The following is a 17,405-nucleotide window of genomic DNA, read 5'->3' on the forward strand; positions in this document are numbered from 1 at the left end:
TACTGCTCCTGACCACCCTTTTCCTTCTTTTAAGGCATCAACATCCTGGCAGCCGTCAGGATCACTTTACAGCTTTTAGTTCAGAACACTAACTTTTAACTTCTTAATCCTGATTTCTTCCTGTAGCTAAAAGCAGACTGCGCTCGTTTCACGACGCTACTGCCAAAGGCTTGTGGTCCTTTAAATCTGAGGGCACTGGTCATGCTGTTATTGACTACGTTGGGCTCCTTCAATGTTGAGAACTTGCCTCCAATAATTACGGAGACAGAAGACTAAAGCTGTAGTTACCTAAAGCTATTAGAGATTTCTGTTCGGGAAGGTGTCTCTGGCTGTGAAGAAGTGGAAGAAACTGCATTTGTGTCGGCTGGGGCTGAGCAGAGCCCTGAAGCGCGCTGTACGGTTCGCCTCAGTCATGCCGGTACCGGGATTTCACCGGCAGGCTCCTCCAGCAGCGCTCTACCCTCACGCTGCCTTTGCCGACCAGCAGCTTTTCCGCTTCCTTAAAAAGTCCCTCCCAGGGGCTTAACACAGGCAGCGAGGGTACGGCACAACGCGGGGTACAGCGGAAATCCGGTGGGCAAGGCCAAGACGGCGTTTCCCCGCCGGCCCAGCTCCCGGGCCGTCGCCCGCCCGTGGCCATCATGGCGGACGCCTCAAGGTGAAGGCGCGACGCCCGCCACGAGCTCCCACGTCTCGCGGGCGCGGGGCACGCTGGCTCTTGGAGTCCTGAGGGGGGGGGGGGGGGGGGGGGGGGCGGGTGTTTCTCCGGAGCATGCTGGGCGCTGTAGTCCGGCGGCGGGAGCGGCTGGCTATTGGCTGCCGGGCGGCGGTTCAGCGGCGCGGCCCCGCCCCGCGTTGCCGGGGCAGTGGGCGGGTTCTGTTTCTGTCACAGAGCGGCCGGTGGCGGTAGCAGCGTGGCGGGGCTGCCGGCGAGCGGAGATGCCTGAAGCCACCCGGTTTAGCGTCAGCAGCGGGACCGAGTCGGATCCCGAGTGCCCTATGGAGTGCGAGTCAGCCCTGGAGAGCAGCCGGCGGCGGCGCAAGGTACGGGGGGGGGGGGGGGCGGCGGCGCTCCGGGGCCTTCCGCGGCCGGGTGCGGCCTGGCCGCGCCGCGCCGCGCCGCGCCGCGCCGCCTCGCCTGTACGCTGAGGCTCGTATCCGGCGGGTCTTGCTTTGGGTCTTGCCTCGGGTCGTGCCCCGCCGGTGGCGTGGGCCAGGGCGGGTCTGCGCTGTGGGGCCATGGGGAGTGCTGGGCCGGCCGGCCGGCCGTCCACGTGCGCGGTGGCGGCGGGGCCTCCCGGGAGGCCGGCGGGCTGGAAGGGCTTGTGGCGCTGGGCCGCAGCTCCCGCCCCGTGTCGGGATGGCCCCACCGGGGGTGGTGGGCCTGCTGGAGCAGGCATGTGGCCGTCATTGTCGTGCAGCGCTCCGGGGTGCGCTTTCGGGTGCACGTTGAGGTGGGGAGGAGTCCCGAAAATGAAGGCCTGGGTGTCTCGTGGTCAGGAAAATGCTTCCTGGCGGCACCTGAGCTGCGGCAGGGAGGGGTGTGTGCCTTTATACGAGCCCCTCCGTCAATAACTTGAAAATAGATTGCTGGTTTCGACTGTTCTGCAACGTCTTCTCTGTTTTGTGTTACTTGGACCGTCGTTTATTGCTGTGTTGCTCTGTGCCTTACCAGAAGGAGAAAAAAGAGAAGAAATCTAAACGCCATGACAAATCTCGGAAGAGGAAGACTCAGATGGATGAAAGTGAGCAGTCTGAGGATGAAGTTGATTCCCCGAAACTCAAGAAAACAAAGAGTAGTGTTAAACAAAACGGTGATACAAGAGAAGAAAGCCCAGAGAACACGAGATTATCTTCCTTAAACATTAAATCTACCCATAAAAAGCGGCACAATAATTCTAGTGAAACGTCAAGTGGCGATGGTGACAGTGAGCAAGAGCAGGTAAAGCTAATGATTGATTTAGTTATAGTGATGTGTTTAGCTTTCCACTCCTGCACTGCAACCAGGTTAAATTCAGAACAGGTCATCTTTCCTTTTTTTTTTTTTTTTTTCCCCAGTCAGTGGAAAGACTAGTATAGATTTTCGGGGTTCAAAGCTTCTTGAACTGTCTCTTCTGTCGATTATTTGCAAAAACTTTAAATTATGAAAGTGCTGAAGTTCTAGATTACCGCACCTTTGTTACCTCACTTCAGCAGTCCGCTACCGTGGTAGCTGTTGGCAGATGGATGAGCTGCAGTGAGATGGTGCTTTAATGTGATTCGGCATCATTAGATATGATTGTAGTTGCCACAAATAATTTGTCTTCTTTTTGGTACTATGCGTACTTCTCTAGTGAAATAAGAATTACCTGGTTTTAACTAGTGGAAAAAGAAAAGTTATGTTTTAATTTGTTTTTATGTATCATCTTATTAAATAGTAGCTTTTAATGTGATAAGATGGTTCTTAAGGTAATAAAACATCATGTTGTAGTGGTTTTAGAAGGTTTTTTTAAGCTTTTATGTAAGAATGTTTTTGTTTTGTCTATTTCTGTTTGATTTAGGTTCTTTTAAAATTGCTTGACATGAGCCATGTTTTTTTTTTTGAAGGGAAACATGGAAACATGTTGGGTTGTACCTAGAATTTGTTTTGAAAAGTCCTCGTACTTGTATATCTGCTGTTGCTTGGTTTTGTTTCTTGTTCACAAAGCATCCAGGGTTAGCATTCTTTCCTCATGCTTAGCATTTTAAACACTGTGCTGTTAAAACATATGTGGAAGTGATGCATTGCGAAGTAGGTACGTTTGATGCTTTATCTCATAATGTTACTCTTTTGAGGATTGATTTCTGTGTCTGTAAATTACAGAATCACAGAACGGTTTGCGTTGGTAGGGACCTTAAAGATCTCCTAGTTCCAATCCCCTGCCATGGGCAGGGACACTTTCCAGTAGACCAGGATGCTCAAAGCCCCATACAGCCTGGCCTTGAACACTGCCAGGGAGGGGGCAGCCACACTGTAAATCACTGTGCTGTATTAATTGGGAAGTAGGAAATAAGCTAGATATCAAGCCTGATTCTTGCGTATTACAACATAATCTGTTAGACCATTGGTAATTATTTAAAATTAAATGTTAAAACTTAATTAAAAGTTTTCAGAGTTTTAGTTTGGGTGTTTTGCATTTACAGAGTTGTGCCATTAGGTATGAAACAGCCGTAACTTAAATTACAGATCACTTTTGTCTAACTTTGAAATATGATAGTAAATAAAACACAGAAGGCTCTTTAGCTGCAGCTGAAAATTTGACCATTGGCTGTGACACCAGTGCCTATGCCATTACCTTGACTTTTCAGATGGTCATATGATATTCACATGGAATGTTATCTGATTTATTGTTTACCTAACAGGAGATGACTGAAGAACAGAAAGAGGGTGCTTTCTCCAATTTTTCTATTTCCAAAGGGACCATTCAGCTTCTTCAAGGTAAATTTCTTGGCATGATATGACCACAGAAAGTAAATTATCTCCATCATGTGTTTTTATGCTCAACATATTCAGTCAATGAGCTTTGAGATGTGCGCTGTGCATGTATAAGCACAGATGCTATAAAGAAGGCATACTGATTGCCTATGGTAAATACATCTTTGAACATGCAGACTTTTCTGTTTGCAGTATTGCTCAGTTCGGCCTTTACAATAGAATTTTAAATGACATAAGCTCAAAAAAAAATTCTGTGTGAGAATTTTTCAATTAAATGTTATTTGAGTGTGAGTAAGGGAAAACCAGTTATATTTAGTCTCTTTGATAGTTTGTGTGTGATTTAGTATGAATTAAGAGAAGAATAGAAGTGGTTTTGACATATGTTTTGTTTGAAAGGAAGAGATTTTCATAGATGGGAATATTACATAAATAAAGCCACAGTATTTAAAGACTTGCATTAAAGGCTAGTAACTTCATCTGTCCCAGCCAGCACTGTGTCTGGTGGTATGAAGTGGGAGAATAAAATGGACAGTCCCAGAGCACTCTTTACAGATGAACTCTGTGATTAAATAAATCAGTGGAGGTGATAATATAGTCCTGACTTACTTTAGAGTTGATGGAAGTTGTATTTGGGATAACTTCCTCTGAAGGGTATGAAAGAACACTTATAAAATGATTGTATTAAGGAAGTCTGTTGAAATTGTCACAGCTCGAGGGGTGACTTACCTGTTTCCTGTGCAAGTGAAGACCTTCGACCCAGTATATTCTGGCAAAGATGTAATTGCTCAAGCACGAACTGGAACAGGGAAAACATTCTCTTTTGCTATTCCCTTGATTGAAAAGCTTCAGGGAGACTCGCAGGAAAGAAGAAGAGGCCGTTCACCAAAGGTAACTGTGCTTAGTTAGAATGCTGATTTTGCTTTGTCTTATGTCAGAGTGATTCAGAGTTTTAACCCACTGGAAGAGTTCTTCAGGTTTGTGCAGGGACAAGCTAACCCACATTAAAGGTTCTTTAAAAGCTGTGTTTGTAGGGCTTTGCCTGCATCCTGTGCTGCCTCACACCCTCTGATCAAGAGTAAAGAGCAAAATAGCTTTATCCATTTGTCAGTTCCTTTTTCTGCTGTAAAGACAGACTGAAACTACGGATGTTCAACGTGTTCCTATTAAATTTTGTTCAGTGACCTTACCTGTTCAGGTCCAGTGGTTACTGTGTGCTTGTTTTTATCGCAGATTAGTAACAGATTAGCAACTTTTTCTGATTTATAGAAACTGTCTAGTTAAACATGTAAATGGTGGGAGGTTTTAAAAATAGACTTAGTTTTTACTAGGATCACCACCAGATATTCTTCTGCTCCAGAGAATGCAGATTCATGTCATTCCATGTATGTTTTTTCACCGAATTCTTGTGATGCCCTCCCAAACTAGATAGGCCTAAGCTTATCGTATCCCCATTAATAGTGGATTTTTTTTTTTTTTTGGTCAGTTTATTTTGTCTTGTCACCCATCTCGTAGATTACCTGAAACTCATTCCAAAACTAGTGCTAGCTGTTTTATTTGCATCTGCTCATCACGCTGTCTGTCTGAGAATGCTGGCTCTAGGTCTGGCGCAGTCTTGCGGAGAAGGGAAGGCTTTCTTTGAGGGAGTCACAAGTCTTAAAATAAAAAAGATTTCAAGCCTCCCTCTACCATAGTACACACTATTCCTTTCTTTTTTGTGATGTGTTTCAATGTTGAAAGAAGTAACGGGATAGAGATTTTAAGGTTTCTTTTGTCAAGCCACTGATGCAGGGTTTGAGAGCAGTACTACAGTCATGCATTGAACTAAATTAATTAAAGCTCTTAGCTAGTATCTTGTCCATCGCCTGTATGTTGGAAGAGAGGATGGTTCCTCAGTTGCTTCTGCGGCGATATCAGCATGGGCTCCAGAACCATACTGAACACCAGCTTTGCAGACTGAACATATGTTTCCCTGAGTCACGGGGAAGCTGATAGACAGTTGATAGCTCTTCCTTACACCTTCTTATGGGACTGTGAAGCATTACTGAGCATGTGTAAAACCCTTTTGTTACCCAAATCCTTCAATCTTGTATTCAAATGGCATATGTGTATGTAAAAGACAACTTGTAGCTGATCTGTTCAAGAGCAAAGTTAAATAAGATTTAAGTACCTCCTATCTCACTTAAAAATAAGTTAACCTTCCTAAATGAGCTTGTGCTGAAGGAGATTAATGATGTTACAAGAAACTTAAGGAGTGTGTTTCTCTAATCTTTGCTTAGATAACTATTTAAACCAGATATTTTTTTTTAAATATGTAAATGGTCAGACCTAAACTAATGATTAGAAGTCTAGTGGTTTCTTGGCTGAGGCCACACAGAGAGAATATCTGTTTGTCTGTGTTCTGTCTAGGTACTAGTTCTTTGTCCCACAAGAGAGCTGGCAAACCAAGTTGCCAAAGATTTCAAGGACATCACAAGAAAGCTAACAGTAGCTTGCTTTTATGGAGGAACTCCATATAATGGACAAAGTAAGTGACACTTATCGCTAATAATTGAAGTGTCGATTGACTGACATATTTGAGAAATGCAGTTGGGTCCTTCAAAACACACTTTTAACTCAAGAACTGGAGGGTATTCATGGGGAATTTAGTAGCTCAGAATATATCTTCTTATGGTGACAAATAACCATAGCTCTTGATTATATTCTTAGTGTTCCTTGTCTACCCACGTACTTTAATTGAAAGTGAAAGAGATTGTACTGCGTGTATACAGAGTATTTGGGTTTAGGTTCTTGTAAACATTTATATTTTCTTTTAAAAATGTTTAGTCTTGGAGCTCTAAGTGGATGTGGGTTTTTTGTGTGATAGGGGATATCTAGAGGGTTTGTAAAGTGGAGAAAAATTTCTTTACTGTGACAGCATAATTTACTGTCTTGATGGTTGTAAACAAGGCAAATGTGAGCAGGAATGAGATAAGCTCTTTCATCATAATGTGTCTTGAAACATTAGGGATATTTTTTTTTCCCTGCAGAGCTTTGAGAAGGAGGTGATTTCAGTCACTTGGTTAGTCAAATAAATAAAGATTTTGTTTTTTTCTACATTTCCAGTTAAGGTAGACAATTTGGGAAGAGCTAACTACTTCCAAAGTGTGTTAAAAGAAGCTCTTTGTTTGCCACTTTATTTAAATCATGGGGAGAGGAAAGTGAGATGGGAAATAGTTTTTCCTTCAGGAAGAGCAGGAGAACTTCTACCTTACCAGTTTTGGTTTTTGTTTGTTTTTTTTCCCCCAGGTTTTCTTCTGTTCATCATTTGTTGTCACTTGCATTTGTAAGGAGAGTTCTTGTGAATGGTTTAAGAAGCTGTTTCATTATTACTTAGCTACCATGTGTTTCTAATGTAGAGAATGCTCCCTAGTTCACTGCTAACTCCTTTTCTGCTCTTTCCTGCTTATCAGTTGATCTCATGAGAAGTGGCATTGACATTTTGGTTGGGACACCTGGTCGAATCAAAGACCATCTTCAGAGTGGCAAGCTGGACCTTACCAAGGTGAAACATGTTGTGCTTGATGAAGTTGACCAGATGCTGGACATGGGATTTGCTGAGCAAGTGGAAGACATTTTACGAGTTGCATACAAGAAGGGTAATCTCAATATTTAAACAAGTAGTAGGAAATATACCTGAATTTCAGCAGACTAAATTATTACTAATATTTTTCTGAAAGTTCAAGGTGGCTTTGTTTAGAAATGTCTGAATACTACATATTGTAGGAAATGTACTGTGAACGCAGTACATGAGCAAGTGTTGCGAAAGTGGGAATCATTCATAGGACCTTTGCAAAGCTTAAAATCCAGTACCCAGGGATCTGTAAATAACTGTCTTTGGCACCTATCTCTAAGTTGTACTTGGACTTCTTCCAATTAAAAAGAATTAGAAGCTTTTTATGCTTTTCACCACTTGAAAATAGACTGGATTTTTGGTCATAGTAACTTTTTTCTAAATCTTGAAAATATTTAGATTTTTTTCTAGAGTATTTTTTCTCTAGATGTTGGTAATGCATAATTTAAAAAGCAGAATTGCCTTCTTTGTTTTATATACTGGTGTTTGAGCTCATATTTTTAATAACCCGTATAATCCACTTGTATGCATCTGTAAGATGAAACATACGAAGTTTGTGAAACATGGTTCTGTGTTTTTTTTAAGATTCTGAAGACAATCCCCAGACACTACTGTTTTCTGCAACTTGCCCACACTGGGTGTATGATGTGGCTAAGAAATATATGAAGTCTAGATATGAACAGATTGACCTTATTGGGAAAAGGACTCAAAAGGCTGCTACAACAGTAGAAGTGAGTAATCTATCTAATGTGGAATGTTCCCAGGCCTTTTCCATTTTACTTTATGCTACCAATGGTCATCCTGTCTTAAGGTACCTTATCAGAATGATGTTGAAAGTTGTTTTGAGAATTACAGTTTTTAAGCATAAGGCACATTACAGCTAGTCAAACCGTTTCTGGGTTTAGGATCTGTCTCTTTTCTTACAGCATCCGGTAACCATATAGACATCTCGGGTAGAGTGAGGATTCAGTTATCAGTTACTTTTGTTGGTTTTCAGAGAAAAGCGGTATCTGAATTTATCAAAGTTGGAAGCAAAAGGCACACATTAGCATCAGCCTAGCTCTTTTATATCACCACGGACATCACAGTGAAATTCTGCTATTCTGTGTATAGGAGATATTTTTAAACTTCCTGTGGTATCTCACCTCACATATTTTGTCCATCGGGAAACTGTATCACTCTTTAGTATTTCTGGATTTTAGCACTCCAAATGTATTTAAAAAGAATCTTGTGGTTTTATGTAACCTAAACACTGGATTTTTTTTTTCCATAGCATTTGGCAATAGAGTGTCACTGGTCTCAGAGAGCTGCGGTTATTGGAGATGTCATTCAGGTCTACAGCGGCAGCCATGGGAGGACCATCGTCTTTTGTGAGACCAAAAAGGAGGCAAATGAACTGGCTCTGAATGCTTCAATCAAACAGGTATATATCATCTGTATTAAGTAAAAAAACCTGTCAGACATACGTCAACCCTGTGTTAATACCAGACCTATGCTGAGTAAGTTTTAAGGGGCGACTTTCAGAGTGAATAAGGCAGGCTTTTGCAGGTGGTCAGACAGTTTCAAAACTGCCAAAAAGAACCTTTAAAAAAAACCAACCCAAACTGGTTGAAAATGTACAGCATTATCGTCTTCAGGACTAGGCTGCACTAACAGATACTGGGCTACCAAAATTCTTTTTCTCTTAAAAGAAGAGTTCTCATTGACAGTATGTGAAGCAGTTATGAATTAATTTTTCTGTAGAGAGGACTGTTTTGGATTAAAAAAAATGGTGGTGGACTTAGAGAACTACTAGGATAACAAGTCGTGGTACTGGAATAGCAGTTTTTGAGCTGTGATGCTGACATTAATTAATGTTGTCGGGGGCAGGAGGAAATTTGGGTTTCAAGCTGTAATGTAACAGAGGCTATATTTGTATTTTCATGAAGATGTTTATTAGCTGTTACGGAGAGTTTAAAGATGTATGCACAGAAAGAATTCCATCTGCCATCTCTTGTGAATGACGTCTAGTGTATTCCTGAGATTCGTGGTATGGCACACTCTAGCACTGGTGGAAAATAACTCGTTGATGTAGTGGTGCAACGTAACATGTGGTGACACTGGCACTGCATGCCCAGTTCTGGTGGTGGTATCACAGCAACTGCTTTTTCTGTGTGTGTTTTCATTGAGGAGATGGGTTAAGTTCTGTCTAGAAAGCAGTATAGCATTATGTTCCCAGGGAAAGGAGAAGCTTTTTCATCTGCCGCAACTGTGTTCTGGAGTGTTTCTCCCACACTCCTAGCTGACCTCAGTAACAGCTAAACCTGAGCATGGAGCCTTACCCTACGTTAATGGTGGTGTTAGTGATTGCATAGGCAATGCAGAATTCTGATCTTGGCAGGTCAGAGAAGGAAGTTACTTGGATGTTTCCGTTTTAGCATATTACTACTCACTAACAGAATATATGCCTGTTGTATTTACCAGCTGACATCAGTCCAAAACTAGCTGGAAAAGAGTTTTTGAATTCTGTGCTGACCCGAGCATTGTATTAGTATTTTTTAAAATAATTTTCTGTTTACATGTGAAAAGTGGAGGAAAAAACCAATTTTTGTATGTTTGGTCTTCATATTGCATGATACAGAAGGACTTTCAGAATGTTTGGACTGAAACAAAATTATTTTTGAAGCTGTAGTTCGTTTTTTTTAGGACCACTTATATTTTAATCCTTTAATTGGTAGTGGGGGAGATTAATATATTAAGGGAGATTAGGAAGAAACACTATTTTGGAAAAAGATGCCTAATGAATACTAGGAAGGCCTGAGAAAATTGTCAGTGACTATTTTGAAACAGCTATGCCTTGCATAGATGGTGTGGATGGCAAGTTAGGGCGTAGTTGCTCTCGTAGGTCACAGTAATTAGAGGTAAGACACTAAGGTGATTCTGTTTTCCTACCTTTATTAAAGGTCTTTGAGGTATATGAATAAGAAGTACTGAGTAAATACTGTAAGACACCTAAAACATAAACTCTAGGAATTGTCAGTATCTTGCCGTACATTAATCCTTCAAACACCAAGATACTGTACCCAAAGCTGACCATAAATGGAGCGGTGTCTTGGATTTTGGTATGGTCCTATAATAACACTGTTTTTCAGGATTGCCAGTCGTTGCACGGTGACATTCCCCAGAAGCAAAGAGAGATCACACTGAAAGGTTTTCGAAACGGTACATTTAAAGTTCTGGTTGCAACCAACGTCGCTGCCCGTGGTTTAGATATCCCTGAAGTTGACCTGGTTGTACAAAGTTCACCACCAAAGGTAGGATATGGTTATGTTTGGTGTCTTGTAATGATTTGTAGTCTTGTTTTCAAGTAGTATATGCTGTCAGGTATTCACCATGCAGAGTTTATCAGCATGGCATTTAAGGGTAAGAAATGTCCTGATATGTAGAGGTACTTTCTTAGAGGATTTTTTCCAGAGTGTGTCAGTCCCTAGTATGTTTCAACACGGTCTCCTTACAATGCCTTCTTTAAAGGTTTTTCAAAGCCTCTCCCTTCAAGGCCATATATGGTGATGGCAAGTCTGGAAGCAGTGAGAAGTGAGGAAAGCCTGTTTGTCTTGCAAGAATGATTTACTAAGTGGGGGCATATATGAGGAGGGGACCCCAACAGTGAGAATATTGGCTGAAGTTAAGAGGGCTTAAATAGAACAATGTAATTTTTCCGTGGATGCTCAATTAATATCTCAGTAACCATGCTTAAGTTGATGTGCAGGAAGGTGAGAGGGATTGTTAGAGGTATACATACTCAAAATGTTTTCTCCTGTTTGTGCTGATGCCAAAACAAGACTTAGTTGATCTATGCTCATGGTTCTGGCTTTCAAACCGTGATTTTTAGAGGGTTATGGAAAAGCTTACTCATTTGACTTTAACAAAACTGGTTTTTAATTTAATTCTCTGATGCAGTTATTGTGTATTGTTCAGGCTTAACTGTAATAGCTTCTACTAAATTATGTGAATGCAATTAATTGATTAAATTACAATAAATTCAGTAAGTCATAAAGCTATTTATTTTGAAGGATGTGGAGTCCTATATCCATCGTTCTGGACGCACAGGGCGGGCTGGACGGACTGGGATCTGTATCTGTTTTTATCAACGAAAGGAAGAACATCAGTTAAGATATGTGGAACAAAAAGCGGTAAAGTACAGTTTTCTTCTGATCACAAGCACTCAAATGTAACGTGTTAGGGTAGCACGTAAAATCTTCATGTTTTGTCCAGTAGTTCAATTGCAGAATATAGCTTATAAAGCACCCAGGTGAGGTTCGGTTACCTTGCAGAGTTTGGGTACACTGGCAATTACTCTGGAGCAGGGAGCATGCTGCATATTCTCATGCCCGTGCTTTTCAGCAAATGCCCGTACCTGTGGAAACGAGAAGAAGCTAGCAGTATTTCAGTTTAGTGTTCACCCTGGCTTGTCATCTGATCAGTGATTGGCATATGTGTGGCTTTACTGAAAATCGTTGTTTCCATTTTTGCACTTTGTGCACTGTTTCATATGGTAGTTTTCTCACCAATTAAGTATTCGGTTGCGATGAGATGGTTTAGTCTCTGCACATAAAACTTGGACTTAATTTAGAAAGGCTGTGTAACTTAAATCCAAGTAAATCAGACTAAAATTAAGAACTTAGAATTTGTAGGACTTTTTTTCCTTTCAAATCTGCCAAAATGATCTCTATTTATTTCAGTTTAAGGTCACTGGATCATTTATCATGGAAACATAGAATACCAGGTGGGAAGGGACCTCAAGGATCATCTAGTCCAACCTTTCAAGGCAAAAATATAGTTTAAATTATATGGCCCAGCACCCTGTCAAGCTGAGTCTTAAAACTGTCCAATGTAGGGGAATCCACCACTTCCCTTGGGAGATTATTCTAATGTCTAATTGTCCTCATGGTGAAAAAGTTTTTTCTGGAGGCCAATCAGAATCTCCCCAGGAGTAACTTGTATCCATTACCTCTTGTCTTTTCCATGTGACTCCTCCTAAAAAGGGAGTCTCTGTCTTCTTGATAGCCACCCTTTATGTACTGGTCATAAGTTTTCCCCTAAGCCTTCTCAAGGCTGAACAAATGCAGTTTTCTCAGCCTTTCTTCATATGGCAGGTCTTCCAGTCCTCTGATCATCTTCTTGGCCCTCTTCTGGACTCTTTCCAGCTTGTCCACATCTTTTTGTATAGCAAGGACCAAAACTGAATGCAGTGCTGAAGGTGTGGTCTGACCAGCGCTGAGTAGAGCGGAATAACGACTTCTTTATCGCTGCTGGTGATGCCCTTGTTAATGCAACCCGGCATCCTGTTGGCTTGCTTTGCTGCTGCAGGACACTGTTCACTTATGTTGAGCTTGTTGTCCATCAAGACCCCCAGATCCCTTTCCACAGGGCTGCTCTCCAGCCAGGTCTGAGCTGCATTCCTGGGTTATGTACTCCCAGGTACAAGGCCTTACACTTCTCCACATTGAACTTCATAAGGTTCCTGCTAGCCCACTCTTTCAGCCTGTCCAGGGCTTCCTGGAGGGTGGCTCTCTCTTCTGGAGTGTCAACTATGCCACTCATTTTTGTGTCATCAGCAAACTTCATCAGGGTACACTTGATCCCATCATCCACATCACTTATGAAGATATCAAACAGCACTGGGCACAATATCGATCCCTGGGGGACCCCACTTGTAACTGGTTGCCACTTTGTGAATTAACTATTTCCTGCCACCCTCTGGGTATGACCTGTCAGTCAGTTCCCCACTCACTGCACAGACCACAGCTTTGAAGTGTTCCCTGTTTCCTTGTAAGCTTAACCTTGTAATTTTCACTAGCAAAAGCTGGGAGTTAAAAGGTGAAAAGAAGAAAAGTGATAGATTTAAATGCTTGTCTCATTGGAGTCCAGTTTCTTTAGAACTGAATGATTAATTAATGTTCTACAACTTCTATCTGTATTTTGCTTTTTAAATTTCAGGGCATTACATTCAAGCGTGTTGGTGTTCCTACTGCAACAGATATAATTAAGGCTTCCAGCAAAGATGCCATCAGGTGTGTTTGGCGACTCAAGCCCTGTTGTATCTTCCTGTTTTCCTAGTTCAGAATGGCTGTTTGGATTGCTCTCTGCCATCTCTCTGAACTGATCACTATTAAAGTCTTGGACTGCTGTTTTTCTATTCCAGAGCCTAGTAAATACTAGCATACAATTTTTTTTTTTTTTCTTGCTTTAATTACATTTAGGTGTCTGGATTCTGTTCCTCAAACTGCTATTGAGTATTTCAAAGAATCTGCTCGGTTCCTAATCCAAGAAAAGGGACCAGTTAATGCTCTGGCTGCAGCTCTAGCCCATATTTCAGGTGCTACTTCCATTGAACAGCGCTCCCTGCTGAACTCGGATGCGGTAAGGATGTATGGCTTAATGTTCCTCTTGAATATGAAAAAAAAACCCACACCTCTGTGTTGTTTATTTAAATAGAGAATTGTCTTCCTATGATTTTGTTTATGGGGACTGTACTTAAGCCACTAGGAACTACTAATTTAGTTAAAAGCAAGAATATAATGGCTATAAATATACTTTATCTCCCATAATAGTATCCACTTGAAAACTTAGTTTATAAACTAAATTAGCAGGTTTCTTGTGTCTGATAGATGTATTGAAGCTTATTTGTCTGACTGAATGGAGCATGCCTTGTTTCTGACACTTTAGGGATTTGTTACAATGATACTACGCTGCTCTGAAGAAATAAACAATATGAGCTATGCTTGGCGAAGACTGCGAGAACTGTTGGGTGATGATGTTGATAGGAAGGTCAACAGAATGTGTTTCCTCAAGGGAAAAATGGTAAGCTTTTTTCATATCTTTGCTGCTGAGCTCTTCTGGTTGTAGCCTTTCCTCAGCAATTGTCCGGGGAGATACTTGGTCTTTTTCCCTGCTCTAGGCTCTGATGATAAGGCCATAAATAGTAGAAGGATGGGCCTTAATCCTTTTTATCAGGGCTCATCTCAGGGGCTTAGGGCTCTGCTCCACTGACATGTTAAGGAGGCAGTACATAGGATAGCAGTAGGGGTAGCAGAACAGGTGAAACGTCCGAGCCTTACAAAACATGGAACAGGATTTCTTAGGACAATCAGTTCTGATAGTGCATGTCCATCATATTTCTGACACCTGAAACGGAAAGATCAGAAAGTTACTTTTTGGGTTGTGAACTTAATGATGCTGCAACAACTGAGCAAAGCTCACTGTTGTTTAAAAAAAAAAACCAAAACAACACAAAGTGATTCCCTTCACTCTTCTTGTCTCAGAATTTGTATGTGTTTTCACAAACGTGAAAATGTGTGATCAAATAGTGTGTCCAGGGTTGTTTGTGGTGACACAGAGGACAACGAATGCTTATGCTCTGCTTTTGCGAGTTGTTAGGCATTATTGCTGATTGGCTCCATCTTTGTGTTTTTCTGGATGTGTTTCTTGCTTCTCAACATATCCTAGTCACTAAAACAGAAAAGAGAGGTGCAGCAATCTTGATGACTTAATTTGTGTGCTGTCAGCACATGCCATTCTCTTATCCCTTCTGCTGCTGTTATTTTCCCGGTGCTTTCACACACCTACATTGCCATCCATACTGCATTCATATCCACGTTGAAGTTTCCATCACAGGCACCATATGCCACGTGTTGTTACAGAGAATGATTCAGTTTGTGTTTCCCTAGTTTTGTGTGGTTTAAAGTGCTATGGGATGGGGAGAACAATAGACAAACTAAAAAAAAACCAACCCCAAAACTGTTCAAAGACAAGCTGAGAGGATGCTTCAGAGGCTGATGTTGCATGAACTTTTATGTAGAGATTTGTAATGGAAGCATTAAGGTTGGTATGAGTGCAGGTGGAATGGTGGGTGCCTTTTGGAAGTACCAAAAGGAGAGAGAGGTAGAAATGGCAGGTGTTGATGGCACCTAGTTTAGCAAATCATCAAAATCACAGCACATCTGTATGCCAATACTGAGCATACCCAGACCTGGTGGACTAGAAAGCCTAAAACAAGGGACAACCTACACTTGGACAACAGTTTAAGGATTTGAATTTCATGCGTAGTTCACAAGGTTTCTTGGCCAGACACTTCTGATTTTAAATTTGACTTAGGGTACTTCTTTATGTCAGTGAGCTATTCTTATTATTTCCATTGCTGAAATTTTTTCTTAATGTGTCCTTCACACGTGATATTTGATATTGTGTTAATTGGTAAGGTTTATCGTACTTTGCTCTGTCTCTTTATTCGCAGCATTGTTCTGTATTTGATGTATGCAACGCTATCTGTGGATGGTTTTCCTTACATCAGATTTGTAATTCTCAGTACCCAGATTGTTCATTCAGACAAAGAATAGCATTTTAACATGTGAATTATGTATGGTACTTAATCATTCAAGGAGTTTAATTTCAGATTTTTAGTCTGAACCTAACTATTCAGTTTACTGTGTGTATACATTTCTTAGTATAGATTAAAACTTCTGATTTGAAAGAATTTACAAAGTGAGTAATGCAGAAGCCAATAGACCACACTTTAGGATAGATAGGGTTATAAGCTCACTGTAAAAGTGCAAGAAAATGTGAATTGGAAGTACTGGCTATACAGAGGAAAGAAAAATGTGTATATCTGAGGAAAACTTTAAGGAAGTGCAAGTATGGGTGTCTTGATAAATACCGATGCAACTCTCAATGTCCAAAGATTTCAAAGTATCTTCAATCTCTATTAAAAAACACTTTGAAATTTAAAACACTTCGTTCTAGTATATAGATTTGTAGGCTGTATTTTTTCTAGTTGCAGCAAATTAAAAGGCTAGACTTGTATCCATTAAAATTATTCTCTCTTTTTAGGGTGTGTGCTTTGATATTCCTGCAGCAGACCAAAAGGAAATAGAGGTACATTCATTGAAATTTCTGGTTATGGCAGTCTGTAGATGAAACTGGCTGGACTGGGTTATGCAGAAAACACTACATAGTCTGTATCCTGCCTTTCCCAGTGGCAAAAGGGATGGCTTTGAAGGAACTGCAAAAAACAGAACAAGCATACAGTGTTCCTTTCCTAGTGTATTCCCTTGTCACCAAAAATCTGTAGCTTGAAACTTTTGCACTGACAAGAGTGGTGGTGTGAGCAATCCACCCCTTGTTACTGCTGCTGGGTTAATTTTTGTGGACAACAAGTTTCGTTACACTATAAAATCCCCTTTTCTCTATTCTCCTACACACACCATTCTTCTCAGCCAGAATTCTCTCCCCAGAAAAGTGAATTCCAGGTTTTTGCTTGGCAGAATTAGTATTCCCATGCCAAAATTCCCTAGACTACCAATCTTTCCATCAGGTATTTCTCCGTTAGTACATCTCTATACCCTCGTGCCCTACTATTCATTCACTCCTAAAACAATATTTAGTTCTGGATTAGAGGGGAATTGAGGAGAGGGTGTGGATTTGTGATCAGTAATAATGATAGTGGTATTCTTAATAAAGGAAAGGTGGGGAAAGTTTACTGATGCGGCTGCTCTGTAAAACTCTTAAGGTGGGTTTCCATTCTGTTCCATAGTATCTGAGGTGTACTCTGACAGCTGTAGCTCTTATGCTTAAAATTTTGAAACCAGTATTGACCACTTTAGTTAGAAACTGGAATCTCCTATATTAGCTCACAGTCTTGCCTTTTCTGCTGAGCAAATTCAGGAATTTAACTTGCTATATCTGACTTTTATTTCAATAGGCAAGATGGGAAGATTCAAAACAATGGCGTTTGTGCGTGGCGACTGAATTACCTGAATTAGTAGAATCCCAGCGAGGAGGAGGAGGCGGAGGTGGAGGAAATGGCCGAAGCTTCTCAAGCTCCAGGAACGGGCGGCGTGGTAGCTCTGGTAGAAACAGATTCAGAAGCAGAGGCCAGAAACGAAGTTTTGACAGAGCATTTGATCGTTAACTTCAACAAAGAAAGTGGAAAAAATGGGACTGCAGTATTTTATATCACATTAAAGTAGGCTGTTCCTCTGTGTTTGTACCACTTGGAAAAATCTGTCATTTAGTTTTTTGTTTTTTTTTCCCTCAGTACTACTTTGGTCATAAACAAGATCCTGTTCACTTTAAAAAACACAAGAAAAATAAAACTTATTGTTTAGTTTCTTTCTTGTATCGCCATTTCACCTGTAAGACCTAAATCTTTATTCCAGAATATGGCTGTTGCGTTCAAAATTGTAGCCTGGCTCACTGTATAATATATAGATCTTAACTGCTGGTAGAACCTGTACATTTTCCAAAAAAAATAAAATCTATTTTACAAGTTCATATTCCGTTAGAAGGTTTTGAAACCTTCTT

General features: G+C 41.0%; 1 protein-coding gene across 1 annotated transcript; it reads left to right on the plus strand.

Moving 5' to 3' along the window:
* Positions 1 to 933: 933 nt before the first annotated feature.
* On the plus strand, positions 934 to 17,375 carry LOC104351304 (nucleolar RNA helicase 2-like). The gene is made up of 15 exons (XM_086467423.1): positions 934 to 1,044; positions 1,676 to 1,942; positions 3,382 to 3,457; positions 4,164 to 4,342; positions 5,861 to 5,978; positions 6,904 to 7,089; positions 7,650 to 7,795; positions 8,338 to 8,487; positions 10,196 to 10,357; positions 11,117 to 11,236; positions 13,044 to 13,117; positions 13,307 to 13,466; positions 13,773 to 13,907; positions 15,933 to 15,977; positions 16,804 to 17,375. The coding sequence occupies exons 1-15, from the start codon at positions 940 to 942 to the stop codon at positions 17,011 to 17,013; spliced, it is 2,133 nt and encodes a 710-aa protein (XP_086323549.1). The 5' UTR covers positions 934 to 939; the 3' UTR covers positions 17,014 to 17,375.
* The last annotated feature ends 30 nt before the right edge of the window (positions 17,376 to 17,405 follow it).

The sequence above is a fragment of the Leptosomus discolor genome, chromosome 6 (genome assembly GCF_034619465.1).
Source record: "Leptosomus discolor isolate bLepDis1 chromosome 6, bLepDis1.hap2, whole genome shotgun sequence".
Lineage (NCBI taxonomy): Eukaryota > Metazoa > Chordata > Aves > Leptosomiformes > Leptosomidae > Leptosomus > Leptosomus discolor.